Source organism: Amphiprion ocellaris, chromosome 19, assembly GCF_022539595.1.
Source record: "Amphiprion ocellaris isolate individual 3 ecotype Okinawa chromosome 19, ASM2253959v1, whole genome shotgun sequence".
Classification (NCBI taxonomy): domain Eukaryota; kingdom Metazoa; phylum Chordata; class Actinopteri; family Pomacentridae; genus Amphiprion; species Amphiprion ocellaris.
This window is the reverse complement of record NC_072784.1, coordinates 5,120,341-5,148,133: the sequence shown is the minus strand read 5'-3', so window position 1 is coordinate 5,148,133 and position 27,793 is coordinate 5,120,341. Positions and strand designations below refer to the sequence as shown.

General features: G+C 39.1%; 1 protein-coding gene across 4 annotated transcripts in view; it reads right to left on the bottom strand.

Moving 5' to 3' along the window:
* The window catches only part of pkn1b (protein kinase N1b), a 51,613-nt gene that overhangs the window by 2,953 nt on the left and 20,867 nt on the right, over positions 1-27,793 (bottom strand). For 3 of the 4 annotated variants that reach the window (XM_055005364.1, XM_055005365.1, XM_055005363.1), the window contains 18 exons: positions 19,247-19,547; positions 16,648-16,793; positions 16,416-16,536; positions 15,042-15,187; positions 14,083-14,296; positions 13,801-13,995; positions 12,831-12,940; positions 12,142-12,285; positions 11,523-11,598; positions 9,776-9,911; positions 7,932-8,022; positions 5,147-5,238; positions 4,685-4,757; positions 3,550-3,641; positions 3,238-3,414; positions 3,035-3,097; positions 1,934-2,010; positions 1,611-1,753 (listed from right to left, as the gene is read on the bottom strand). In XM_055005364.1, the coding sequence (XP_054861339.1) occupies positions 1,611-1,753; positions 1,934-2,010; positions 3,035-3,097; positions 3,238-3,414; positions 3,550-3,641; positions 4,685-4,757; positions 5,147-5,238; positions 7,932-8,022; positions 9,776-9,911; positions 11,523-11,598; positions 12,142-12,285; positions 12,831-12,940; positions 13,801-13,995; positions 14,083-14,296; positions 15,042-15,187; positions 16,416-16,536; positions 16,648-16,793; positions 19,247-19,547 (2,397 nt within the window). Of the gene's footprint in view, positions 1-1,610; positions 1,754-1,933; positions 2,011-3,034; positions 3,098-3,237; positions 3,415-3,549; positions 3,642-4,684; positions 4,758-5,146; positions 5,239-7,931; positions 8,023-9,775; positions 9,912-11,522; positions 11,599-12,141; positions 12,286-12,830; positions 12,941-13,800; positions 13,996-14,082; positions 14,297-15,041; positions 15,188-16,415; positions 16,537-16,647; positions 16,794-19,246; positions 19,548-24,947; positions 25,246-27,793 lie in introns of those variants that run through there. The other variant, XM_023293860.3, reaches the window with a different exon arrangement.

Sequence of the window (27,793 nt, the reverse complement as noted above, 5' to 3'; positions counted from 1 at the left end):
TTTGGGAAATTTTTTGGTGGAAAAAAAAGAAATGTTAATGAAATGTGAATTTTGCTGGATTTTGGTTGATTTTTATGTGAATGTTCTTAAAGAAAATATTAGAAGTTTTACTGATATATATGGAATCACTTTAGATATTTTTAGGACTTTTTGGAGGATTTTTATTCATTTTCTGAAAATATTTACTATTTTTAAATTTTTTACAATTTTTATTTCTTGCCAAATTTGGGGATTAAAAAAAAAAAAACTTTTAAGGGAAACTTTTAAGGAATTTTCTTCCTAAAGATTTTGCAAATTTTCATAAATTGGGTGAATTTTTTGCTGAATTTTTGGATTTTTTTCAGACAGAGAACAATATTTTTTGGTGCCATAAATGAGGACAACAGGAGGGTTAAATCTCCAAGATCAATACTTCATTTCCTGACATTTTGGGATGCACATTTACTCATTTTCTTGGAGGGAGTTTGGGAAGAAGATCAGCACCACTGACTTAGCTGTCCAGTAAATGTGAAGCTACAGCTAGCAGCCAGTAACATGTTAATGAATGAGCTTTAGAAGTGCTGGTATTCCCTAACTCAGCGTCACTAATCAGGATGTTAACATTCATTTTCTAGCTGGAAACTGGGTGATACAGCAAACGGACACAAAACAACCAAAAAGAGATGCAAAATGACCACAAAGTGACATAAAATGACTACAGGCAGACACAAAACAATCCCAAAAACATCAGAAACAACAACAAATACATTACCATCATCTCAATAAGCTGTCACTATTACATTTATCTTACTTTGTTTTATTTATACTGTATTATGATCCTTTTTTAAATGTATGACGGTAATGCAAAGGTCTTTTCAGTTCCTCTGTATGTGTGATATATAGAGAAACTGAGAATAAAAATCTTCTATTCGATACTTTATTCAAATGAATGAACTTGAACTTCCCCAAGATATCTATCTATCTATCTATCTATCTATCTATCTATCTATCTATCTATCTATCTATCTATCTATCTATCTATCTATTATCTATCTATCTATCTATCTATCTATCTATCTATCTATCTATCTATCTATCTATTATCTATCTATCTATCTATCTATCTATCTATCTATCTATCTATCTATCTATCTATCTATCTATCTATCTATCTATCTATCTATCTATCTATCTATCTATCTATCTATCTATCTGAGGTTACAGTTCCTGCTTGGATCACTGTTTTATTCCTCCTCTTGCTCTGTTTTTAGCTGTTGCTGGCCACACTCCAAATTATTGTACAAAAAATTTGCACATTCAAGGCCAAAAATTTCCACTTTTGCAAATCCTTATGAAATATGGTCTAAATGTGAACATTCAACCAACAGATTTAAACATCTTTTCAGTAGAAAAATGATCTCTGGGAACTGGCTACCGGCTGTAGTTTTATATTTAGTACACAGACATGAAAGTGGTATCGATCTTTTCATCAAACTCCCACCGACAAAGTGTAGTAGCCAATGTCATTTGACCTTTATTTAGCAGCCAAGAACGAGACAGGAAACAAGGGCAGAGGGGGAAAAAGGGTACGATGTGTAGCAAAGGCCCTAAAAATAAGTCTTTATTCTCACCTCTCCGACTAGCATCTCGTAGATGAGCACTCCAAGCCCCCACCAGTCCACTGCTCTGGTGTACGACGTATCCGTCAGCACCTCTGGAGCCAAAAACTCAGGAGTCCCACAGAATGTGCTGGTTCTGTCTCCATAACCCATGCCTTAGGAAGAAAAAATAACAAGTGAAGAACAGTGAGAGTGGGTTTGATTCAAGTGTGAGTAGAGAGGCACTTTGCTGCTTGAGAAAGTAAGAAAATCAGATTTTTATTTCTTAACTTAGGGAATATTCTCTTAAATGGTGTTGTAGAGGGCCACTGGATAAATAAATGATGAACACTCACCTTCTTTACATAGCCCAAAATCTGCTATTTTCACAAAACCCTCCGTGTCAAGCAGCAGGTTGTCCAATTTAAGATCCCTGGTGAAGAAAAGGAAAAAGACTCATGTCTTATAGTGACAGAAAAGACAGCATGTATGCCTCTTTCTCATATGGGTCAATATGTAATTGCGGGATTTTCTGAATCATAGTTGACATTTCTACTGTTTTCAGGCCTAAAATCAACCTATAACCAAACACCACATGACATTTTTACAAAAAGATTCTTCTAAATATGATATATACAACTGAGTAAAACTGAAATTGAAAGTTATTTATAAAGATATTGTAGTAAACCTGTTGACATGCCATAAATCCACACTACTTTATATTAAATAAGTCAGAAAGCCTTGGAGTCTGGCCAGTCTTTTCTTCAGGAGGAAATGACATCATGTGGAGCAGGTCATGTGATCTGGAATTAACACATTTCCTTGAGAGGTGTTTTTGTAATGGGAACTTAGTTGAAAGTGATTTCTGGGACACAGATACAATTTGTTATTTTCCAATTAAAATTTGATATATAATATCTGTCATGATTATCTCAACTTAATAAAAAGAACACAATCAAAACAATTTTTAAATAAGCTCATTTTATTATTGTTTAGCTAATTAGAAGGTGGTTGTTATTAAATTTAGACGGTTATTTAGTTTTTTAGTAGACGCAAAAAGACAAAACCGAGACACGAAACAACAAAAACAAGACACAAAACGACAAAAACAAGACAAAATGACAAAAATGAGACACAAAATGACAAAAACGAGACACAAAATGACAAAACAATTTTTGAATGAGCTCATTTTATTAATGTTTAGCTAACTAGAAGGTGGTTATTAAATTTGGATGGTTACTGAGTTGACATTTTAGTGATATCCAGTCATTTTTTATTAATAAGTGATTGTTTCCATAATAAATAATTAAGGAATTTGTAAAGATATGATCATTATGAACATAACTTTGAACAAGAATGTATGCAAGATATATCGCATGGACTCCAAAAGTCCCTCAATCACATATTGACCCATATCATTTGTGGGAGTCAAAGACAGATATGATCCAAGTGCTCACCGATACACGATTTTATGGTCATGAAGGAACTGCAGACCCAAAACCACACAGGCAGAGTAGAACCTAAAGGACAGACAACAGACGGAAAAACGGAGTTGAACGGACAGGCTGCTACGTCATTGATCACCAGCATCAGAGGGTGTAAAGACACAGACAACACGGAGCTTCGAACACGCGTCACGTTTCTTCTCTTTGACACTCACACAGCACGAGGCTCAGCAAAGACGTCGGCATGTATGTGCATCATGAGGTCTCCTCCCGCCGTGTACTCCATGACAAAACACACATGTTCTGGCGTCTGGAAACATGCAAACAGGTTGACCAGGAAGGGGTGGTGGGAGCCGTTGACGGTCTCAAAGATCCGCTTCTCACACATCAGACTGGAGACAGACAGAGGAGGGGGTGCGTATGAGACGGTCATTGTACGAGGTGTAATTATGAGGTGAATGAGCTGTTGTCGTGCAGCAGAGATCTGGTTATGGTCAGCGGGGGCCTGCGTCGTGAAGCACGGTTACCTTTCCACTTCATCCCGAGCGACAATGTCTCCTTTCTTCAGGGCCTTGATGGCGTAAAGGCTGCCGGTCCTTTTGTACTCTGACAGCAGCACCTGAACAGTCCCACAAAAGCTCACTTCAGGGATTTGAATAATAAAATGCTAATGGAAAGTAATATAAGGGAACGTTTAATGGATTGTAATTTCGACCTACAATGAATCAGTCTGTCCAGTGGTCCCTCCACAAATCACGGTTCACTTTTTGCAGTCTTACTGTATCACGGATTTTTAAATTGTATTTGGTATTGCGGATTTTTTGCAGAATTTTGAAGTACATAGGTATTTTTATATATTATTTACATTATTTTTACGGTAAAATAAGCATTTTCCGGCCTAAAAATGTAAAACAATAAAAAAAATCAGAATAAAACACATTAAAAGAATATTAAATGGAAATAAAATGCATAGTACAGCGCTGGGCGTTGATTGGCTCATGAATTCAGCGTCTCGTTTTGTACAGTCTTACTGTGCAGTACATTCATCTCATGGTCATCAGTGCTGCACAGCTAATTCATCATCATCTTCATCATTTAACCCCTTGATGCCTGAATGTGTTTAGAATTTAAAAAAAAAAACTTTTTTTGTGTCTTTTTGCTTTCCAGCTGATGCTAAAATAAGTGGAGATTGTCAACTTATCTATTACACATAGAACATAGATAAATAGATGTATAATAATAACAGATATATGATAATTAGGTTCCACTCCGACAGGTCCTACCAGAAACCAGTGCTTGTAAAAGGTTCCGAGGTACGTATTGAATATGCATAAACCGGCATTGGGGAATGGATACGCTGTCTCAGCTGCAGTCTGAATGAAAGTGGTACGATGTGAAATCACAACAATAGGTGTCAAGGAGTTAAGTTGTAGCATATTCACTGGTGAGTACGCATACAGAATTTTATCTGTTGTTAAAACTAGGTTTAAGAGTGTGGGGTGTGTTTATGAAGCTTTAAAATATATATAAATAATAAAATAAATATGGTCGCTACTTTGCGAATATAACGAGGAGGGGTCTGGAATGTAACCCCCATGGGAGACGAGGGACCACTGTATTAGGATTTTGTCTGTCCTAACATGAAAAATGAGCTTTGAGCACCTTCCCAAAGTGACCTCTGCCAAGAACTGCTATCAGGTTGAAGTCCTGCAGACAGAGAGGGCCTCTGGTGGCTCTGAGGGAGAGATTACAGGCAGATTACAGGCAGTGAATGCAACATAAACATGATGTCGTATCTAAAAGTGTCTTATTCAACACTAGCGCTCACACAGAAAAAGAATCATTGTATGACTCTTAATGTGTTTACTGTGTTTAAGCTTCCGGCACAGTGAGGTGTTTCTTATTCTGGGGCGACATATGCTGCAATCCGCTTTAATGATGACTCTGCTTTGCTACCAGGTGTTACAAAAAGAGGTTACAACACGGGACCATATTGTGAGCGGGGGCTGTCTTCCTGGTGTCACGCTGTGTTGGCCATATTGCAAAAAGATGCACTCAGGTGTGTTGTCACTGCGAGTGTGTACATGAGAGAAAGAAAGCTGTCTGTTGTGTGTGTTGCTGCACCTGCGTAAAGAGTTTTCAGACAGCGATCTGGTTGGCTGCTCGTGAGCCGGGACATCCGCCGTGGACGGGGGCTCGATGACTGGCGTCTGTTCCTGAGAGACGAAGCAGGCCAAACACCATTACAATGAATACATAGAGGGGAAATGACAGCTTCATACAAAAAAGAAGAAATGAGGACAGAGTGATTGCTAACATCTGTAAAAGCAGACAAACGGTCAATGATGCTCATCGCTGCCTGACTGCCAGATCCCCTGCTAGCCGACGGCCTGGCTCCTCCCCTCTTCCTGTCCTCTCCACCCCCTCCTCACTGCTAATTAGTTGTCTTAAAAACATCACAGTAATTAATCCCATAATACTTCAACCTCATTGAACACACCATCTGCTACAGGCCCTCTCCCCCTCTGACTCTCTCTGCTTGTCTAATTCTGTCTGTCTGCCTCTAAAAGTCACATTTGCTTTATTGGCACAACCGTAATGAAGCACTGCGCTGCCAAAAACCATGTAGCATCAAGTCCATGATGTGAATGTAATGATTCCAAAAGGAAGAAACTAAATCCTTAAGTAAAAGATTACACATTATAACATGATATTTTGTTTCACTTCTTCTAAATGTATAATTTAATGTTAACTGAAGATATTTTTGGAGTTCCTCAAGGCATACTGTTAGGCCCAGTGCAGTTCATTTTGCAAAGTAAGGATGTAAAACTTCTGAAGATTGTATGTATCTGTAAATCCTAAAGCCTGCTAGTATGTTTGAAAGGCACTGCCATAATTATACCATTTATCACAGCCAGAAACAGTAAACTCAGAAGAAATTGTCAGATTTTTGTAACTACCCATGTGCGATGCGGTGTTGCGTTGGCAAAATTAACCAAATCTAAGCTTAAAATTGTGAATCAAATTCACTTTATTCCACTTGGCTCATTTAAAAAATTGACAAAAATATACTGTTTGCACCAGATTGTGTAAAAACAGATGGCCAAAACCATCTCTGCAGCAACCAGAAGTCGCGTGACAACAAATATCAGGTGACTGTTCTGAGACTTTCTGGCTGATCTACAGGCTGTGTTGACACAGAACAGTAAGGAGAGGAGGGACCAATTTTTTGTACAGTATTGGTCACACCTGTCAGCACCTGGAAAAATCGTTCTAAGGATTTATGACATTATAACTGCATATTATTCGAAAAGCGAATTCAAAATGACTGATAGTAAAATTGTAAGAGTTTTTGATGCCAATATATATACAAGTATAAAACAAGTAAAAGTCAATGACCTGAAAAGATGCTGAAGTTAGATCAACTCAAGCAAAATTCCACAAACGTCATTACACTGATAATTTCTTATCAGTAACTTGTAATCTGTAACTTGTTGTAGAGTCTGAATCATGTGATTGGCTATCTAAGGCTGACTCTGAGGAGGAAAGTTGGGATCTCCATGGGCGTGAAGGTCACCTCCCATGTGGAAGGATCTTCAAATGTTTTCATCAGATGCCTCTCAAGTTTCTGAGGAGTCCAATCAAAACGCTTCATCTCACCTATATATATATATATATATATATATATATATATATATATATATATATATATATATATATATATATATATATATTGTTATGTTCCTTGGTATGTGTGCATGTGAGTAGATAGGGTAGGTTGTGTTTTTTTTCCTGTTTTCTCCCTTGTTCTCACAGGTTATGCCTGGTGGGAGTGGTCAGGAGCACCTGCAGCTACCTCAATCAGCGGAGATGCTTAAAAGCCGAGCCAACCTGGTCATCGTTGCCGTGGAGCAGATCAGCGGCTAGTGTGCTGTGTTAGTGTCTCACTTTCTGCTGGAATCAAAAGTGTGGTGTTTTGATTTTGGAGCGGCTTTGTGTTAATAAGTTTGCCTTGTATTGAATTTTGGTTTTGTTTTCTTTTTTGTAAAATAAATAATTTGTCTGTTTCATGTTCAGTTTCTCTGCCTCTTTACATGGTTTTCTTTATATTTGTTACTCCCCTCATCCGCTAGTTCTCGGGGCTGTAACATATTTGGGAGCGTCCGATAGAGGAGTTGAAGCAGCTAAACTGGACACTCACCTGTCTGTCTGAGGAAAGCTGTGAATATGGTGACAGCTAAACCGGAAAAAAAAACCCAAATATTCACCAGTGACAACTACACACTACGACACAATCAACGGATCGATCTCCCAATTCCTCTACAAGAAGAACTATGGTGAAAATCATTTATAAAATAATGCTGTCAAGGTCTATTGCAATGCTACACAAATTGTTCTGAAAACAAACTTCATTATTCAGCTTCATTATAAAGTCCTCCATCACTTGTTGTGTTTACTGCAGACGTACAGAGAAACACAATACAAATACAATTCACTGTTTTTACAAATGATCAGAATAGCATGTTGGTATTAGTAGAGTCAGAGTAGGCTGGACTAGAGAGAGACTGAGTGTGAAATGTTTTTTGTCGTCTTCACACTGAGAAAATCACATGGATTTGGACTTGATCAAATTAAAGCTCCCCTCCATCCAATTACATCTCATTAAATCTGTCTCCCAGAGATTTCATCCCTCTAATTATTCCCTGTCCTCTCTCTCCCCCCAGGCCCGGCTACTGCTGTCTTAGATTTCACTGCAGCACACAGCAGCCTATGACTGGAGCACTGTTTCCACGGCGGCAGGTAGGAAGTGAACGAAATAGTAACATGATAGCGTAAAGATGCCATCTTTCCCCATCAGAAAATCCGCTTTCTGCTTCCCTTTGATTCTGTCCCTCTGTGTCTCACTCACCAGGGGAACAGGAGCGTCCACCACATCTTTCCTGACTTCAGCTTTGGGAGGAGAATCAGTTTCCAGGTTCAGCTTCTCCACGGAGATTTCTCTGCAATACAAACACACAAAACAAAGAAAGAAACATCAGATTATGTGCTAAAGAGGCACAAATAGAAGCACTTTGCTGAGCACTTTGCTCAGGAGTTGTGGTAAAGATTATAGAAAAGTAGACATCCAGACAGTTCAGTCTTAGTCGGTTCATAGATCTTTTTATGGATTTAATAAGGAAATGAATTGAAGTAAACCCAAAGTATGTTTCCTAATTTATACTCATGCACATAAAAAATTATAAGAAGGGTGATCCAAAAGTCTAGATACTGTTTCTAGTGCATGTGCAACCATGTAACTGTCAATAATCAAAAATAAGCCTGGTGTTTCACATGTATTTTTGACCACTGGTAGGTGCTCATTTGTGATTTCTACATCAACACAAAACTGGAGCTGAGAAAACAACACATTTTGTGTCAGTCAGCAGCCAGAATAATCCAACCTTTATGTGGAGGATCATCAGTGGTGATGAGAAGTGGGTCTGCAGCTACAATGAAGTATGAAGAAACAGCAGTTTTCACAGTGGAAAAGCTCAAAGTTCCCAAAATCGGACAATATGTGTGAGGTTAGGAGCCCTCCACAACCAGGCTCAAACTGTCAAGACAGAGTTCTCATGTAAAGTTCTCAGGTGTTTTACCAAGAACATTTAGCCGTCTCCACTAAACACAAGACAAAACTCTCCCGTATTGTTAATCAGGCCTGCAAAATCACTGGTTCACCACAAACTCATGTCTGTGAACTGTACAACTGCTCTGTGATCAGGAAAGACACTCTGATCACAGAGGAAAGTCCCACTGGACAGCAAAAACATCTGTAGAAAGTCCTTCATTCCCACTGCAATAACCACCCTGAGCAAAATTAAATAAGACGCTGAACATGAAAGGCTGCTGATTCTTTTTAACATCTCTTTTAGACGTCTGTACGTTATGAGCTTGTGTCTTAAGTGTGTTTTGATATGTTGTATTTTATTGTTGGAGCCTGTCAAAGGAGAATTTCTGTCACTGTTTGGGGCAGACAATAAAGTTTTCTATCTATCTATCTATCTATCTATCTATCTATCTATCTATCTATCTATCTATCTATCTATCTATCTATCTATCTATCTATCTATCTATCTATCTATCTATCTATCTATCTATCTATCTATCTATCTATCTATCTATCTATCTACAGAATATCTAACAGAACTGTCAATCCCAACCCATCATACTTGCTAGATCTGGCTCCCTGTAACTTCTTCCTCTTTGCCAAAATTGCATTCTAGTTGCCATTTTGACACAGTAAGGGATTAAGTAAGTTGTTTACTGTACACATTGCTTAACATGCTTACATAATGGTGCTTCCAGGGAGCATTACAGGAGCGCTGGGAGCAGAGTGTCATCGCACAAGGAGACTACTTTGACGGGAACGGCGGCCAAATTTAAATCAGGTATGGTTTTGCATTTTTAAAGGCACAGTCTGTGAACTTTTTGATCACCCCTTACAATAATGGCAAACATTATAAAGTTACTAAAGACATTAAAAGCTACTTTAAAGACATTACACATGAATAATTGATCACAAATATTGATTGACTTAATAAGAAACATTAAAAGATGATTACTTGTTCATTGCTCCACACAATCTAACTCCTATAGACGTATTGCTTTCTCTAAAGACAAATGGAGAATGAATGAATCAGATATAAAATGCATGAATAAAATCATTTAAATCAAGCGTGTTTTTGCCAAACTGCAGGTCCATTAGTTACATACCCTGTGCTGTGTGTGTTGCTTGTGAAACTGGGCGTGTATGAAGGCGTGTTGCTTCCGCTGGGGATGGCGTTCCTCAGCAGGCGGACCCAGGTAGCGATGTCCACGTTCATCTGACGGGCACGCAGGAAAGCTTTACCTGAAACACACACAGATCAATCTATAATCATTCCTGTTTGTACTGAGGCAATAAAGAAAACTGCATCCATCACTGCAAACATCAGAATATGATGAAGCTTCTGTGATGTGAAGCGGCTGCGCGGTTGCATTTCCTGCAGTGTTTATAATCCCTGTTCCAGAAAATACCAGAAGTCATGAACACTTTATGCAGCAGCTCCTCTCAGGCCCTCTGGGTCGTAACCCCTTTAAACGTAGCCGGCGAGCAGAACGGCTAAAACGCTCTGTCAGTCAGGCTGTAAATAACTCAGAAATACAAACAAAAATGATTTAAAAAATAAGCTGTAATGGTGATACATTTGCATGAGAGGAGGATTCTTCTGATTGAACTGGTTTGGATTAACTGAATAACTAACCATAAATACAGTACTTTCTGGTTTCTGTATTCAGCTCTAGTTCTCAGCTAGATGGCAACGTTCCCACAACACTGGCTAACATTTACCCACAAATTCTAATAATGTTTTAACGAAAAAAGAAATTATTTTAATGTTCAATAAATGTTCTAAGGATATGCGTCTTTCCAACTGATGATCTTATAAGGGTAAAAGGTTAAAAGTTAACTTAAGTGTTGCTCCTCTCCCACAAGTAGATGGCGTGACAGAGCATCCAATACTAAAATCCCACTGACTTCCTTTTTGTTTTAAAATGATTCTAGATCAGCTGAAACTCAGCATTATTACTATTTATATGTAAATGTCAATGTCAGATTTATTTATACAGCAACTTAAATAGGTCTATGGCCAACCAAAGTGCTTTACAGTAAAATAAATCATCAGCAATATGAAAATAAATAAGCAAAACAATAAGACAGCAAAATAAAACAGATAAAAGATCCACTAAAGGTGGCTCTGCTCAGCCAAAGGTCAGGGTCTTGAGACGAGTTGTAAAAATGGAGAGGCTATTGGCAGACTGCACAGAGAGAGGCGAGACACAACTGCAAACGCTCCATCTCCTGTGGTTTTCATGAGAGATCCAGGAACGTCCAGGAGCATCTGGTCAGCTGACCTAAGGACTCTGGAGGGTTGATGCACCTTAACGAGGTCAGATAAATATTCTGCCATAAAAGTTTTACTAACTTTATGGCATTTAAGCCCTTAGTTTAATGTTCTTTATACTCAGGATGATTTTCAGGTAATGGAAAAAAACTAACTAATAAATAACAAAAAAAAAAAAAAACATTTCAGATTTCTTTCATTTAAGTCAAAATTGTGAAAAGTGTGTAAAAACTTTGGCTGCGCAGTGGCTTGGTGGTTAGCACTGATGCCTTGCAGCTAGAAGATCCTCGGTTCATGTGCTGGAATGGTCCTGGGATCTTTCTGCATGGAGTTTCCATGTTCTCCCTGTTCCTGCGTGGGTTTTCTCCAGGTTCTTCAGCTTCCTCCCACAGTCCAAAAATATGCTGAAGTTAATCGGTAACTCTAAACTGTCCATAGCTGTTGTCTCTCTGTGTATCCCTGTGACAGACTGGTTACCTGTCCAGGTGTCCCCTGGCTGGGATAGACTCCAGCCCCCTGTGACCCTAGTGAGGATTAAGCAGTGTGTAGATAATGGATGGATGGGTGTAAAAACTTACCGTGCTGTTTAGAAAAGACTTTCTTCTGCCTCTGGAGTCGTCTGCCTCTCTCTATCACTGGGTTGAAGAAGGTCACCTGAAATATGCACAGTTGCATGTTATATCTCTCTCCAATTCCTCACAGACCCATGCTTGGTCTCCATCTCTATGGTATCAGTTTTTAAGCATAAAATACACCTTTAGTGTAATTTTTAATATGCATAGCCGTCTGACAGGCTTCTTTAGAACTCTGCAAACATCAGAGTCCAGCTTAATGCAAATCTTGGCAGTTTTTTTAATCTATCCAAGTAGGTTTTGGTGCATATACTGAAAACAAAGAGCACATGAAATCAAAGTAAAAGGATTAAAATAGATGATTGAGACACAAATCCCACTAATTTAGGTGATAGGCTCAAGCCTATGAAAAAAGATGCTAAAGGAGCACCCTGGGTGCTTAAAAAGTGTCCATAAGTGCAGCTATATAAAGTGGTATCAACAGAGTAATTATGTAAGTTAGTGTCAACACAACATATATGATAAGGAGATGCTGACTGACGTTTATCACAATATTCTCCTGTTTCGACCATTGATGAATGCAGCTCAGGTTGGGTCATACATTCTGTGTATCTGTGTCCTGTACCTCAGCCAGTAGCAGCCCCTGGGGCTCCAGTTCCAGCTGGACTTGGTGTCTTTGGTTGTCCAGGAACTCTTCCAGCTTCAGGTACTTCAGAGCACACAGGGAGCGGTAATCCCTCCAATGCACCGCGATCTCCATCTCCCTGGACTAATCACAAAACACGGTGAGGATGAAACATGAAGATCTGATCACTGAAGAATTTTAAAGCAGAAAATCAGCAGTTGTTGTTGTTGTTCTTGTAGGATTACCTTTTTAGAATCTACGCTCTTGTCTGGTTATAAGTACAGAAATAATATTTGCAGCTTTATGATAGTTTAACTAGTTCCTTTATGTTTAGTTACATATCATCAGCTCAATTGCATGTTCTCTCCATTTATCTCCTATAATAAACTGATGCTCATTGCCTGTTTGACCTTTTCCTGCATGCTGTTAGTGATCAGTATTTTTTCAGCAGAAAAAACAACAACTCTGGGATATGTAGTAAACCTATGCACTCTGTTTAAACAGTCCAGGTGTTTTTCTAGGGAAATCTGTGAAAAAAGTGCAAAATATGAATAAAAAAGCAAAGATATGGTATTAAATGTGTGTGTGTGTCTGTGTGAGAGAGAGAAAAGTTGAGTGAACGCTTAAGCTGAATCACAGTCTCTCTGTTCTGTGACAAAGTAACACATTGAGAATGTTCTGTGTCTTACTCTCTCCAGCTCCACAGTGAAGGTCTGGTCCCAGGCCTGCTCTCCAACTGTTCTCCACACTGTCTGGCCCACCACTGTGTTCTCCAGCTTCAGCACCGCACTCACTTCCGCTGCAGAACACACAAAAAAACATTCATTTTAATTATTAAAATGTATAACGTGGGAGGGAGATGAAACATGGACGTCTGAGATCTGAAATGTTCCCATGGGACTCAATTAACCCTCCTGTTGTCCTCATTCACGGGCACCAAAAAATATTGTTTCCTTGTCTGAAAAAAATCCAAAAATTCAGCAAAAAATTCCCCCAAATTTCTGAAAATTTGCAAAACCTTCAGGAAGAAAATTCCAATAATTCCTTAAAAGTTTCTTGTAAAAAATTTCATTTAAAAATAAATAAATAAATAAATAAATAAATAAATAAATAAATAAATAAATAAATAAATAAATAAATAATAATAATAATAATAATAATAATAAAAATCCCCCAAATTTGGCAAGAAAATTCTTGTAAATATTTCCAAAAAATGAGTAAAAATATCTAAAGTGACTACATATATATCAGTAAAACTTCTAATATTTTCTTTAAGAACATTCACAAAAAAAAATCAACCAAAATCCAGCGAAATTTGCTGGATTTTGGTTGATTTTAAACATTTGGGAAATCTTTGAACATTTCTTTTTTTCCACCAAAAAATGTTCAAAGATTTCCCAAAAATGTTGAAAATGTGGACATCAGAAGTTTCACTGTGAAAATATATATTTTTTCCACATTTTTCAAACTTTAAAACGGGTCAATTCTGACCCACAGGATGACACGAGGGTTAAATGTTAGGAATGTGCTTGTTCACACTTAGACTTGGAATAATTTGCATGCCTGCATGTAGCAGATTAGAGTGCAGGATAATACAACCTGGTAACAAAACATAAAGCACACTACAGGGCAACAGGAAGGCCGACAGGAGTTACTTACAGGAGAGCTCGTCGTTCTTGCTGGGGATCTTGAGGCTCATGCTGCTGGTGCTTCGGCTATAGAGGCCGCTCAGTTTAAATGAGGAGCGTCCGTCTGCTGGAGTGTAAGAAGGAAGAACCACTGGGGTCCCCCTGCTCCGCCCTGGAACCACCTCCAACAGTCCCACACAACCCAGAAGACGAACCTGGAGAGTACCTGGAGAGAAAAAACATACCATTAACATTAGCTTTCTACTTGACTATATAGTCCAAAGAGAGACGTCGTCGTACGTTTTCTGTCTACCTGTGAGAGGCGACGGTTTGCTCAGGGTGCTGTACTGGTTATGGACATAGGGAGTGCTGTGACGGGAGCTGAAAGCAGAAGAAGAGGCCAGCACCAGCTCCTCCTTGATGAGGCAGGCCTTGGGATGATCCTCTGGTAGTTCTACCAGCCTCTGTTCTAGAGAACATCTGAGCAGGTCCAGACGCTGGGAGGACTCGCTCAAACCACACTGAGCCTGTAGAGAGGAGGCAGAGGATTATGCATGGATAGCTCAATGATTTCTGCTGTTTTATTGTTTGACAGAAATGTACGTATGGACCTTGTGAGATAAGGTCAACAACGGCTTAATTAACCCTCCTGTTGTCCTCATTTACAGGCACCAAAAAATATTGTTTCCTTGTCTGAAAAAAATACAAAAATTCAGCAAAAAAATCCCAAAATTTCTGAAAATTTGTAAAACATTCAGGAAGAAAATTCCAATAATTCCTGAAAAGTTTCCCTTAAAAATATTATTTTTAAAAAAATTCCCCAAATTTGGCAAGAAAATTTGTGTAAACATTTTCAAAAAATGAGTAAAAATCTCCCAAAGAAAAATCCTAAACATATCTAAAGTGATTACATATATATCAGTGAAACTTCTAATATTTTCTTTAAGAACAGACATGAGAGTAGCACCAACATTCTCATCTAATTCTTAGCAAGTGGGAGAAGAAGTGTGTTTCCTAATATTTTAAACTGTGTCCCGAACACCTATATGTTTTATTTGTGGGTAGAAAAGTAAACCTATAATTTATTTGAAAATTTGCATGTAACTAAAACATGAAACTAAATGTTCTCATGGAGTTGTGCAATTATTTAAAAGTGTAATTTATATGAAAATATGTCAAATAGGAGACAAAATAGAGAGTGTTTTTTTTTTTACTTGGTTTGTGTCAAACTAATTATGTTTAAAGCAAGTCATCCCCTCCCTGTTCTCTCACCTCAGCTATGGCCTTCTTGTCTTGGACCTTTCCGGCTCCCAGCAGTCGCAGCATGTTCTTGGCTCCCTCGGCCATGGCGTGTTCCACCCGGTAGTGATGCCACAGCTCCTCCACACGCAGCTCCACCCCACACAGGTCCGGCTTACCTGGAACACAGTGTCACCAACAACATGTGAACAACAGGAAACACAACAACAGGCAGCAGCGACGAATAATAAAATACAGCAGAGAGAGAAAAGATTTACTATTATTCTGTTAGCTGTAATTTATGAGGGTTTTTATAATGGCAATACATTTTATTTATAGGCGCCTTTCAAAACACCCCAGGACACGGTACAAAGTCCATAAAGTTAAATGAAATTCACATTAACAATATAAAACTTAAAGATGGAAGTCAGAGTGAGTAGGCTAGTTTGAACAGACGGGTTTTGAGATGGGATTTGAAAATGTCCAGCGTGTCGATGTTTCTGATGTCAGGTGGGAGGAAGTTCCAGATCACCTTGTAACTGCTCTAATCTCGAAGTGATCAACACCTTATGCATCAAAAAATATAACCAAATACATTATTCTGAAATATGCCATCCTACATTAAGAGTACTTTGACTTTTCAAGTATATTTTGAGCAAATACTTGGGTACTTTTGCTCAAACATACATTTAAATGCATTACTTTTGCTTGAGTAGTACAAGATCTGAGTACTTCTTCTACCACTGGTACACAGTGTTTTTGCTGAGCTGACGGAAACTGCAAAGTTGAGTAATATTTCATAAATACCCCTTCCACATGCGAGTCGTCATGTGATCCATGTCAACATATTGATTTCAACAGCTTTAAAGCGCTAAAGAGAGAAAATTAGATGCCAACATATTCCCATTAGAGTCATGCTCTACATCAGTGAGTTTTCTTCCTTTCCTGAGCCACTCCTGCTCTGTGCTTCGTTTTATAATTCCTGCTCATTCTCTCTTTCATCTCTGACTCCGTCCTTCCCTCCACTTCACTCCATTGTCAACTCTGACTCAGTCCTTTCAGTCTCACTCCCTTCCTGGCTCCCTGCATCTGTCCTGCCTCCTCTCTAACCTCTGCTAAATGAGGCATGGCTTTTAGTTGTTGGGCAACATCAAGGGGATGCAGGAACATCAATAAGGCTCTAACCTGAGAGAGCGAGAGGGCTGTAATGGACAACGTGTGTGTGTGTGTGTGTGTGTGTGTGTTTGACAGGAAGACTATGCACTGTGAAGTTCTGAAGCATGAATTGATCCATTACCACCCGCATCATAAAATATGTAGTGTTTATTGGCTGAAAGAGTGACAGGTGGGATGAAAGAGGAACTGAAAGAGGAGAGTGAGGATAAAAAACAAAAGCATGATGGGTACTTTGGTTGTCCTCAGATTGCTCCGTCGCCTGCATGGCCTTCCGGATCTGCATGCGGATGATGTCGATCTTCGTCTTGCTGTCCTGCAGCATCTGCTGAGCCGTCTGGAGAAGCTTCTTGTCCTGTGAGGAGTCATGAAAGCAGAAGATGAGGGAGGGAGTAGAGGAGCACAGATTGGACATTACAATCTGCAGTGAATAAGAGTTATGGCTGGCTGTTGTCCCATTACATACCTTGGTGCCTCCATTGGCGTAAATTGGAATCATGTTCTCTGCTCCCTGTTTGACCTTCAGCTCAATGTTTAGCTGCCGCTCCAAAGCTGCAATGCGGTGCTGATTGGCCGACGTCCGATTGACCGAACCTGGAGACTTACAGGTATCTGGCAAAAGAAGCATTTAGACAGCAGGAGGTGAGGTTACTGTCCATGCGGTTGTTAAAACATCATTGTTGTCCTCTAACAGAACCTGAAGGTAGCAAGTGATCATATTTGGGAATTTCGGCACATATTAAAAATGCTGCCAAAGAATACAATTTGGGTCTGTTTTGATTTCCAGTTCTATTTTGATTTTGATTTTCATACATGAACCTGAACATAAATAGTTAAAAAGAGAATGGATTAAACCACAAATAAATTAGCAAATAAAAATAGCAATAATAAAACAAGGAATAGTTAAAGTAAAAGCAAAGCTTAAAAGGTGAGCTGTAAGTTTTCTATTTAAGATACACATGCTCAGGCAAAGGTTAAGCACCTTAAACCAGAGCTCAGGAACAACTAAGATACCAGAGAACCAGAGAGGTCTAGCGGGTACATATCTTAAAACCATCTGTGACTGATAAACAAAACTAACTGGTAGCATTTTCAGTTATTTTAAAACACGTTAATATGTCAAATTCTGTCCTGATCGGTGCATGAGCAGCTGAATTTTGTGTATGTTTTAGTTGATTTCTGGCTTTTTTTTTTGGAATACCAGAAAGTATCACTCTAGGGGTTGAGGTCATTTGGGTTCTGTAAAGCATCTCGAGATAGTCTGAATTGTAATTGGTACTATATAAATAAAATTGAATTGAATAACATCATGATAATCCGTCTTACTAGTGGCCAAAGTGTGCACTAGGTTCTCAGAGAAAAGGACAACCTCTATCAAGGTTTTCTAAGTTATAAACTGCCAGTTTGGTCACATCCAGAATGTGGGAATGTGATCAGTTTGGCACATTTTATGCCAGTAGGTCATCAAAATTACATCTTATCAAAAATTCCAACTGTTTTTGTTATTTCAGAAGGTAAATCATCACAAGGGAGCATTTTTAAAAGCATTTCCTTGTGTTAAAATCAATCATAAAGCATAAACACTTAACGGGCATCGGTTTAACCCAAATGAAGCTCAGAAACTTCAGTGATTCCCCGACTTTTTACAGAAAAAGACCTTCGAACACACACAGCATTATTCAATGATGACATCTGACCTCCAGTTTCGGAGGAGATCCAGACTTTATTAAGTTATCATTCACTACTTACACAGAAAGGTAGGTCTGTTCCACTTTCTTAACCAAATTGTTTCATAATTCAATTGTCATCATGTGGAAAAATCCCTCTGGGGGAGGGTTTATAACGAGATGAGCAAGAGGCTGCCGAACTGAAACTACTCGCAGTTGCTGAGAATCACTGATCTGACATCAAATTCAAGCACAGTAATTACACAAAGCAGCACACGACAGCAGCATATGAGCCTTGATAATTAAATATAATAAAAAAAGCCCTGCACATGTCCTGATCAGGTATCATTAGCAGCACATAACCTGACGTGCACTGATCAGGACACAGCTGTGCAAATATATTTAAAGGTAGAGATGACAAGACATCAAATTAAATTCAACTACTTTATGCATTTATTTTACCATTTGTTCAACATAATTAGTCTTTCTGCCAAATTTTGAAACTGTGTTGCTTCTCAGGCAGCTCAGGTCTGTTTTGATGGGCTTCAGTGGCCCCCAGACTCCATTATAATTTGAATGTTGAGCTAACGATATTCCCATCAGCCCCAGATGTTACTATGCTAGCACACTTAACTAACACAGGAGCTGTGGTAAACATTGTCCCTGCTTCACATCAGCGTGTCAGCACTGTTACTGTGAGCACAACAGGACAATTAACGTAGCATTTAAGCTCAAAGCACAACTGTCCTTAAGTGCAGCTATTACAAGCTTCTAGGACGGCTTTAGACTTTCAGTCCTGTTTAAATAGTGTTTTCCATGTGGATGAACACATCAACAACAGCAGGCCCTGATGGTGACCTGGATGGATCAGTTGTCTAAGCAGGTTTTAGGATGGAGGTTTTTTCAATGAAATGAAAGTCATGTGTTCCTGGAAGGCAGGAAATGACATACAGACTCACGCTTTTGAAGGACAGTCAATGATGTCGCTGAAAGTGTGCAGTAATGAGAAAAAAATACCTTCATGATCCAATAGAGCAAGTTATCATTGGATTATTTCACAAAACCTGGGGCTGGCGACATGTACAGTCAAGCCCAAAATTATTCATACCCCGAGCAAATTTTGACTTAAAGTTACTTTTAAATGTAAATAAAAGCTGAGAAATATTTTTTCCCACAATTATGCCTCTTATACATCATCTTATTATCTTTTGGGAAACACCTGTGTCATTTCCAATCAAAAACAAATTTGCCGGTTGAATAAAAATAATTTTAAGTCAAAATTTGCTAGGGGTATGAATAATTTCTGGCTTGACATGTATGTTATGATTACATTATTTTCAGAATTGTAAATGTTTGAAAGAGGACAGCTGGCACATCCCACCATGGAGGATACTTTACCTTTGTTGTCGTCAGGGCCTTTGACCACGATGTGTGCGTCCAGCTCCTGCAGCTGACTGTGGAGGGACTCCAGCTTGCGCTTGGAGCTGCGGAGCTGCGAGTCCACCTGCTGGGCATTCCTCTTGTCGGTGGTGGCCCTGCGAAGGTTCTCCGCCCCCTCCTTGATCTTCAGCTCCTTGCGGATCTCCCTGCGGATCCTCTCGCGGTGTTCGTCCAGCCGCTGCTGCACGCTGGAGTCGGAGAAGTCGGAGTTTTGGTCCAAACCGAGCTGCTGGAGCACCGACAGCCCATCTGGATCAGTCTGAGGAGGGAGAGAAGAAGGAGGGACAAATGATGGAGGAGAAGGAGGTAGCAGACCATGTGAAGAAGCCACAGCAGATGAGAAGACAGACAGAACGACAGGTAGAACGACAGATAGATAGATAGATAGATAGAACAACATACATAGATAGAACTGTAGAACGATAGAACGATAGATAGATAGATAGATAGAACGATAGATAGAACAACATACATAGAACGATAGAACTATAGATAGATAGATAGATAGATGGATAGATAGATAGATAGATAGAACAACATACATAGATAGAACTGTAGAACGATAGAACTATAGATAGATAGATAGATAGAATGATAGATAGATAGATAGATAGATAGAACGATAGATAGAACAACATACATAGATAGAACTATAGAACGATAGAACGATAGATAGATAGATAGATAGATAGATAGATAGATAGATAGAACAACATACATAGATAGAACTATAGAACGATAGAACTATAGATAGATAGATAGATAGATAGATAGATAGATAGAACAACATACATAGATAGAACTGTAGAACGATAGAACTATAGATAGATAGATAGATAGATAGATAGAACGATAGATAGATAGAAAGACAGATAGATAGATAGAACGATAGATAGATAGATAGATAGATAGATAGATAGATAGATAGATAGATAGATAGATAGATAGACAGATAGATAGATAGATAGATAGAACAACATACATAGATAGAACTATAGAACGATAGAACGATAGATAGATAGATAGATAGATAGATAGATAGATAGATAGACAGATAGATAGATAGATAGATAGAACAACATACATAGATAGAACTATAGAACGATAGAACGATAGATAGATAGATAGATAGATAGATAGATAGATAGATAGATAGATAGATAGATAGATAGATAGATAGATAGATAGATAGATAGATAGATAGATAGATAGATAGATAGACAGATAGATAGATAGATAGATAGAACAACATACATAGATAGAACTATAGAACGATAGAACGATAGATAGATAGATAGATAGATAGATAGATAGATAGATAGATAGATAGACTGAACAATAGAAAGAATGCTACAACAAACAATAGATAGAAAGAAAGAACGACAGAAAGAATGACAGAATGAACGATAGAAAGAACGATCTAAAGACAGACAGACAGATACTTTTTAATCCTGAGCGAAATTCAAGATATGTATCAGCTGTAAATAGCACCATTATGAAAAAGGAAACTGCTATATTTAGCCCACTGTGTATGCGGGGGATTATTCAGTCTGACTCGAAAGAGAAAATCAAAGGGTGACATCTGCAACTGAGAGGTGCTGAGCTGAGGTTAAAGCTGCAAACAGTCGCCATGCATGGTTCTGACACAGTGATGCACTGCGATCGGTGGAAAACAGCGACTCTGAGAGTTAACCGTCAACATGTGAAACCCGCCAAGCCGAGGCAGAGCAGCAGCATCAAAGCAGGGGAACCACTTTAGAGCGTAAACAGCTGAGTGCTCACATCAGCTCTCCTGCTGATCAACACTAACCAGATTAGAGCAGATTACAACTGCATTAATACAGACCAAAATCAATCAGGGGCTCATCTCCTGCTGGATGGGTCACAAGTAAACACGCAGTGAGTGTAGATGTATATAAATGTACCGTAACAGTGAATTATCAGGAGAAGCAGATCATTTTCAACCAGATTTCACATCTCCATTATGTCCATTTGTTGTCATTTCTACTGGAAGGAGATCGCCTGCAGTTTAAAGGGAACAACAAATACAGCTCAGATGTCACTGACCACTTTATTAGGTACATCTGCTGCAGTCCAACACAACAGTTCTGCCAGAAATTCTACTTTTATGGAGCTTCTACATTTTTTGGTTTTGCTGACACTGAGAGAAAATGATTGTTCTCTTTCATGTTTATTATTGAAGTCATAGCAGATGGTGATGGTGGACTGGGCTGCATTCAATGGCTGGATTGATTGATGACATTGCTGCTAAAAATGCCTTGACATCAATATTTAATGAAGAAGATTATAATAAAAAGAATAATGAGGAAGTTTATGTCTGTGGTACCTTTCAAAACTGTAGTTTCAAGGCGCTTTACAAAAAAAAATGATAATAGCAATAAAACTACATATTTCTACCACTACATATTTAGGTCATGTGATTCTATATCCGTACATAACGTACACATGCATAACACACACCTGTGCTCAGCACAAGGTCATTGTGTTTGTTGGTACATCTATATTAAATGGACACATCCTATGTTGCTGTGATTTCTGATCATCAATAACTAATAAACAAAATGCTGCATTTCTACAAAAATAGGCTGCATTTCTGACAATGCCATATGGGGGAATGAGCAGCCTTGGAGGAGTACTGCGCTCTCTGAGTGCTTTTCTTATTTAACTATGTGTTTGGTTTGACTATTTCACATTTGTAAATAGCAGAATTGAACCACTGAGTGTTAATGTGAAGTCTGCTGCTGAGGTATCACTGCAAAGAAAACCCCAAAAAACAATACGGTTTCAAGTTTGTCTGAAATGCAACAACTGCTTTTTCTGACCTGATTGCTATTATTATTTTGCTGTTTAACATCAGCAGTTTTTAGCTCCAGTCATTGGTCAGGTGAACTCAGCACAACAGTTTTAGACAACGCTGACTGCAAGAGAGTCTAATTCTATCCATTGTAAAAGTTTCCAAAGAGCTAAAGTATTTCAAGTTATCACAGAACAGAAAGCTGATCTGTGCACTGTGTAAAGCTCTGACTACATGCGGTAAAACAACAGCACAACACAATGCGCCTGAAAAGAAAACACACAGGAGCTAATGTGGAAGATGCACTGCCAGAAGAGGTAAAATGACCGTAAATGTTGTCTGCTGCTAAATACACTCAAAAACTTACTTAAATGAAATGGCGTTTGATTGGATGAAAAGGAACCCTTTAAACCGAGAGTTAAACAGTCAATAGAATAATTGACGGAAAATTGATCATTTCATTTAAATGTGCTCCTAATATTTTGCACCCTCAGGTATATTAATGGGGTAGAAACATAAACGAAACATTTATCTGTAGAAAATTTGAAAAAAACAGAACTGATTGAAGGATTTAATATGGCAGAGCTGCTGTACTGGATTCAATCAGAGTTCATACGTGTATCTTATAAATAGTAAATAAATATAGTATATACAACAACTTTTGGATGATTGGAGACAATTTATATATGTATTCTATGCAAAACAAGAAGGTTATGCAAGTTGTACAGTCTCATTTATGTTCTGGTTGAAATTACAATGAACAGAATCAACAACTTTGCTGTGTATTGAAAAAAAATGTCAAAAAACCACCCTTTATCAATGTCTTAAAGCTGCACAGGGTAATAACATGCTGCAGTCAGCAGTGAACCATGGAGGGTGAGTTCTGTCTCCTAGTAACGGCAGCACTCAAATGTCAGTCAACAGCTGCCGTTAAAAGCGGCAACATGAAAAAGAATAGAAAAACGCACAATTGCTGTAATTTTTGTCATATTTCTTTCTAGAACACAAGAGGAGAATTCAAATTTCAGTTGTGGTTTTCCTGAGAATGGTAACATTTTAATTGTCCTGTGTATGTAAAAGTGCAGCTACGGACAAAAGTTGAAATTCAGCAACAGCTACAAACTCGTAGTTTCATGCTCTGGATCGGAGCTGTGTTGAACTGTATCATCCTTATCAAATAAAGTAAATTTGGTTCATAAAATAGTCACATAAGCTGGCCTGCAAATAGCTCTTGGCCATGAGAACGTTTCCTGCAGTCAGTCAGTTGCAGCCAAAACAGGAGGCCCTGCATAGTGCACACAGCACAATGGAGAAAATAATGAGAACTCATTACAAACCCCAACAACACTGAAGGTTTAAAAATACTGCAGGTAAGTCAATACTTCCCAGACACAGTCGGAAGGCAACATTAAAAGCTGTATGAAAGAAATATACTGTTGCATTTATGACTCATGTTGCTGTTTCCACTGTAGACAACTGCTCATATTCTCACTAGAAGTACTGTAATTTCTAGCAAACTGGGAGGCGTCATGCGTTCGTTTACTGTTGTGACATTAGACGTCATCAGATCTCACAGTCTTGGACACCGAGGACCGTCGCCTCCCCTCTGCTGGGGTATAATGACGGGGTGTTCGGGGCCTTTCACTGCACCGTGCAGCCAGCCGTCCAGCTTAGCAGATCTGATTACAACTTCTTCCAGCTACATGCAGGCTGGAGCTACAGCTCTGTTCTCATTAAAGCCATAATCCATCGGCAGCACAATGCACTACGGCAGTCGGCCCAAGCAGCCACATGGCGCAGGCCGAGTGCTTGCAGGATTTTAACCCTTTCTTTAACCCTCCTGTTGTCCTCATTTACAGACACCAAAAAATATTGTTTCCTTCTCTGAAAAAAATCCAAAAATTCAGCAAAAAAATATCCACAAATTTCTGAAAATTCCAATAATTCCTTAAAATTTTCCCTTAAAAGTTTTATTTTTAAAAAATCCCCCAAATTTGGCAAGAAAATTCTTGTAAATATTTTTTAAAAATTAGCAAAAATCTTCCAAAGAAAATTCCTAGAAATATCTAAAGTGATTACATATATATCAGTAAAACTTCTAATATTTTCTTTAAGAACATTCACATAAAAATCAACCGAAATCCAGCAAAATTTGCTGGATTTTGGTTGATTTTTTTTGTGAATGTTCTTAAGAAACATTTTTTTCTTTTTTCCACCAAAAAATGTTCAAAGATTTCCCAAAAATGTTGAAAATGTGGACATCAGAAGTTTCACTGTGAAAATATATATTTTTTCCCATATTTTCAAACTTTAAACCGGGTCAATTTTGACCTGCAGGACGACACGAGGTTTAATGCAACGTTACATCATTGCACGAACATGAAGCAACGCAATCGAACAAACTGTCAGTGGAACAAGGTCATGAAGTGCGTGATTATTTTGACAAACTTTGATCATCGTGTGCATCGTTCTTGGTGCGGTAGGCCTGAGAAGTCTCGGCGTGAGCAGCAGAAGAGAAAGCAAGAGGCAGTAACACGCCACCAACGTCAGGAAGGGAGAGTTTGTACACTGACGCACTCCTGTTTGACACAATACAATTTAATCCCTGGTGTTTTACAACAAAGAACCTCTGGAGCGAGGTGTAAGACAGCTCACACAGCGGGGCGAAATCCCCACAGCAGACAGGAATGAAAACCCGCATGTGACTCGCTGGCAGATAGGACATGTTTTTATAGGAAGTGAACGAGGAAGCTGGCAGAAAAGAGAAGGGCCACAGTGATAGATGGAAGGAAAGCAGCGAGAAGGGCGGCAGCGTTGAGGCCTGCTCCGGCCGCGGTTGCCTACCGAAGACTCTGTGTCACTGTGCTCGGTGGGCAGCGGGCAGTCGACCTGCTGATCCCCCGCTAGGTCCTCTACTGCGTCCTCACTGGCCATCTTTGGCCTCCCTCTGGCTTCGCTCCCGGGCCCCCTCCCTCCACTCTGTCCCACTACTATCACACACAACTCAGCACTGACAGCAGCACCAATCAGGCCACACCGAGCGCTATTCCTGCCTCCTCCAAGTCCAGGATGTCCTTCCCGCCAGGAATCAAAAGCCAGTCTAAATCTGGAGCGAGTGAACGAAGCGGAGGAGAGGAAGAGAAAACGGCAGAGACTGAGCCCCACCTCGCTGCTTCCTGTTCTGCTCTTTGCCAGATAGAGGCTGAGGCGTCATGCACTTTGTACAGACACACACACACGCGCACACACAGAAACACACACATGCACATGCACACGCACACACACTCACATTTGGGTGGTTTTGTAAGTGAGAGAGCTCACAGTCACTCTGCTTCCTGCTACTGGGGCTCCAAAGCTGCAAGACAGGCTGTTCTGACAGAATGTGGTCATAATAAATGGACGTGTGTGTAAAGAAGTACATCATTGAACACGTCTGCATACATGCACAGCACTGTGTATTTACTTGCAGGCTAACATTTGTGTGTATATGAGAACAAACTGTGAGAAAAAGTGCTAAATTATGAAAATAAACCTGAAAGAAGGAGTCAAAATGCAAATCATTCTCATTGTGAAGCGCCACACAGAGCTACTACTGGAGGGTACTTGATATTTAAATGGGGCTCCAAGGACGAGGATTCGTAACAAGTGAACCAGACAAACTTTCCTCACATGGACGCAAAGTCACGACTAACAAAGATCCTTGAGAAATGATAAATTATCTGCTTTTTACACAAACTTAGGGAGGAACTGAATATTAGCCTGGCCAATTATTGTATTTAATAATAAGCATTTTTTTCAATCATCGGTAAGTAATTCTGTCTGGTTACAGATCCTTGAATTGCAGGACAAACAGGCTGAAAAACAGTTTCTACCCATGATCCATCAGACTCCTGAACTCAAAACACCTGTCCACCTGAATGCACAATGTCACTTTTGATGGTTCAAATGCTGCTTACATGCAATTTCCTGACCATATTTATTCTATTTTATTGGTTTTTATTTCATTTCATTCACCTAACGTATTGTATATATCTGGCCTCCTCTGCATAAGTTGTCATTTTTAATATTGTCTTGTTTTATATATACATTTGATTTTATTATTTAATATTAATATTTCTTATTGCTTGTTATCAATGCACTGTTCTGCTGAAGCTATTTATATTTTCACCATGCCTATTCTGTTCTATTCTATTCTATTCTATTCTATTCTATTCTATTCTATTCTATTCTATTCTATTCTATTCTATTCTATTCTATTCTATTCTATTCTATTCATATCACTGGTAACAGATAATCAGCTGAAGAATTAATATTGTGAGTTTCTCTTTTAATTAAATCTAACATTTTGCTGAAGTCTTGTTTTGGAATTTGTCCATTTATTATCTATAAACCGCTGAATCCTTCTAAGAGTCGTGCAGGAAGCTGGAGTCTATCCCAGCTGAGGGCGAAGGACACCCAGGACAGGTCACCAGTCTATCACAGGGCTACACTTAGAGACAAACAATCACACTCGCGTTCACACCTACGGACGATTTAGAATCACCAACTAACCTCAGCATGTTTTTGGACTGTGGGAGGAAGCTGGAGAACCTGGAGAAAACCCACGCATGCACAGGGAGAACATAGAAACTCCATGCAGAAAGATCCCAGGAAGGCTGGGACGTGAACCAGGGATCTTCTAGCTACAAGGAGAAAGTGCTAACCTCCAAGCCACTGTGCAGTCCACAGTGGGAATTTGTGCTTTTCTAAATTTATCTTCTACATGAATCTTCATTTTTACTGCAAATGTACAATACCAGTCAAAAGTTTGGACACACCTTCTCATTCAATGCTTTTTATTTATTTGTATTATCTTCTACATTGTAGATAAATACAGATGATTAACACTTTTTTGTTCACAACATAATTCCATATGTATTCTTTTATAGTTTTGATGTCTTCAGTAATAAACTTCTGACTGTTAGTGTACATTGGTTCCAAAGATCACTTTTTAGTCTCCCTGATAATTATTAATGCATTTTAATATAACAAATATACAGGCTAATCTCTGCAAAAAGTGAGTTCTGTTCTTGATGTAACACAACACCATACAGGGACAAACTGCACACAGAGATGGACGTTCGCCTGCAGGTCAACTGGAAGCTTGGACAAAATCAGCATTCACAGCAAACGCAGGATTACAAGTTGAGAAGCCACTTCTGAGACCTAAACAAGCAGAGCTCACCAGTCGGCAGCACTGGCTGACCACGCAGCCCTCAGGCTCTCTGACGTCTATAGACAGCCTCGTCACTGTCTAACTTCTGTGCTCTTCCTGTCAGGGACAGACAAGCAGGTCATGGGTTTATCTGACTCAGACACTCAGCAGTGCAGGGTCACTGACCCTCCCAACCCTCACTGTGCAGCAGATGGCCTTCTCTGGCTCCCCATCTCTATCTATTGTACCACGTACGCTTCCACAGAAACGCTTGCAGAGAGAGCAGGCAACAGAAGAGCACCAACAGCCTGACAGTCAGAGTGGAACCAAAGCACATCCAGTTCTTCACCCACTCTGCTGTTGGGCAATAGGAAGTGAAACATCATGAAGTTAAGCCAACATATGCAAAACACGGGCAGTCGCTCGTGCTTAGAATCATTGTGATCATAAAACACACAAACGCTCTGAGGCCCTTATCTGTGAGCAGGTGATAAAC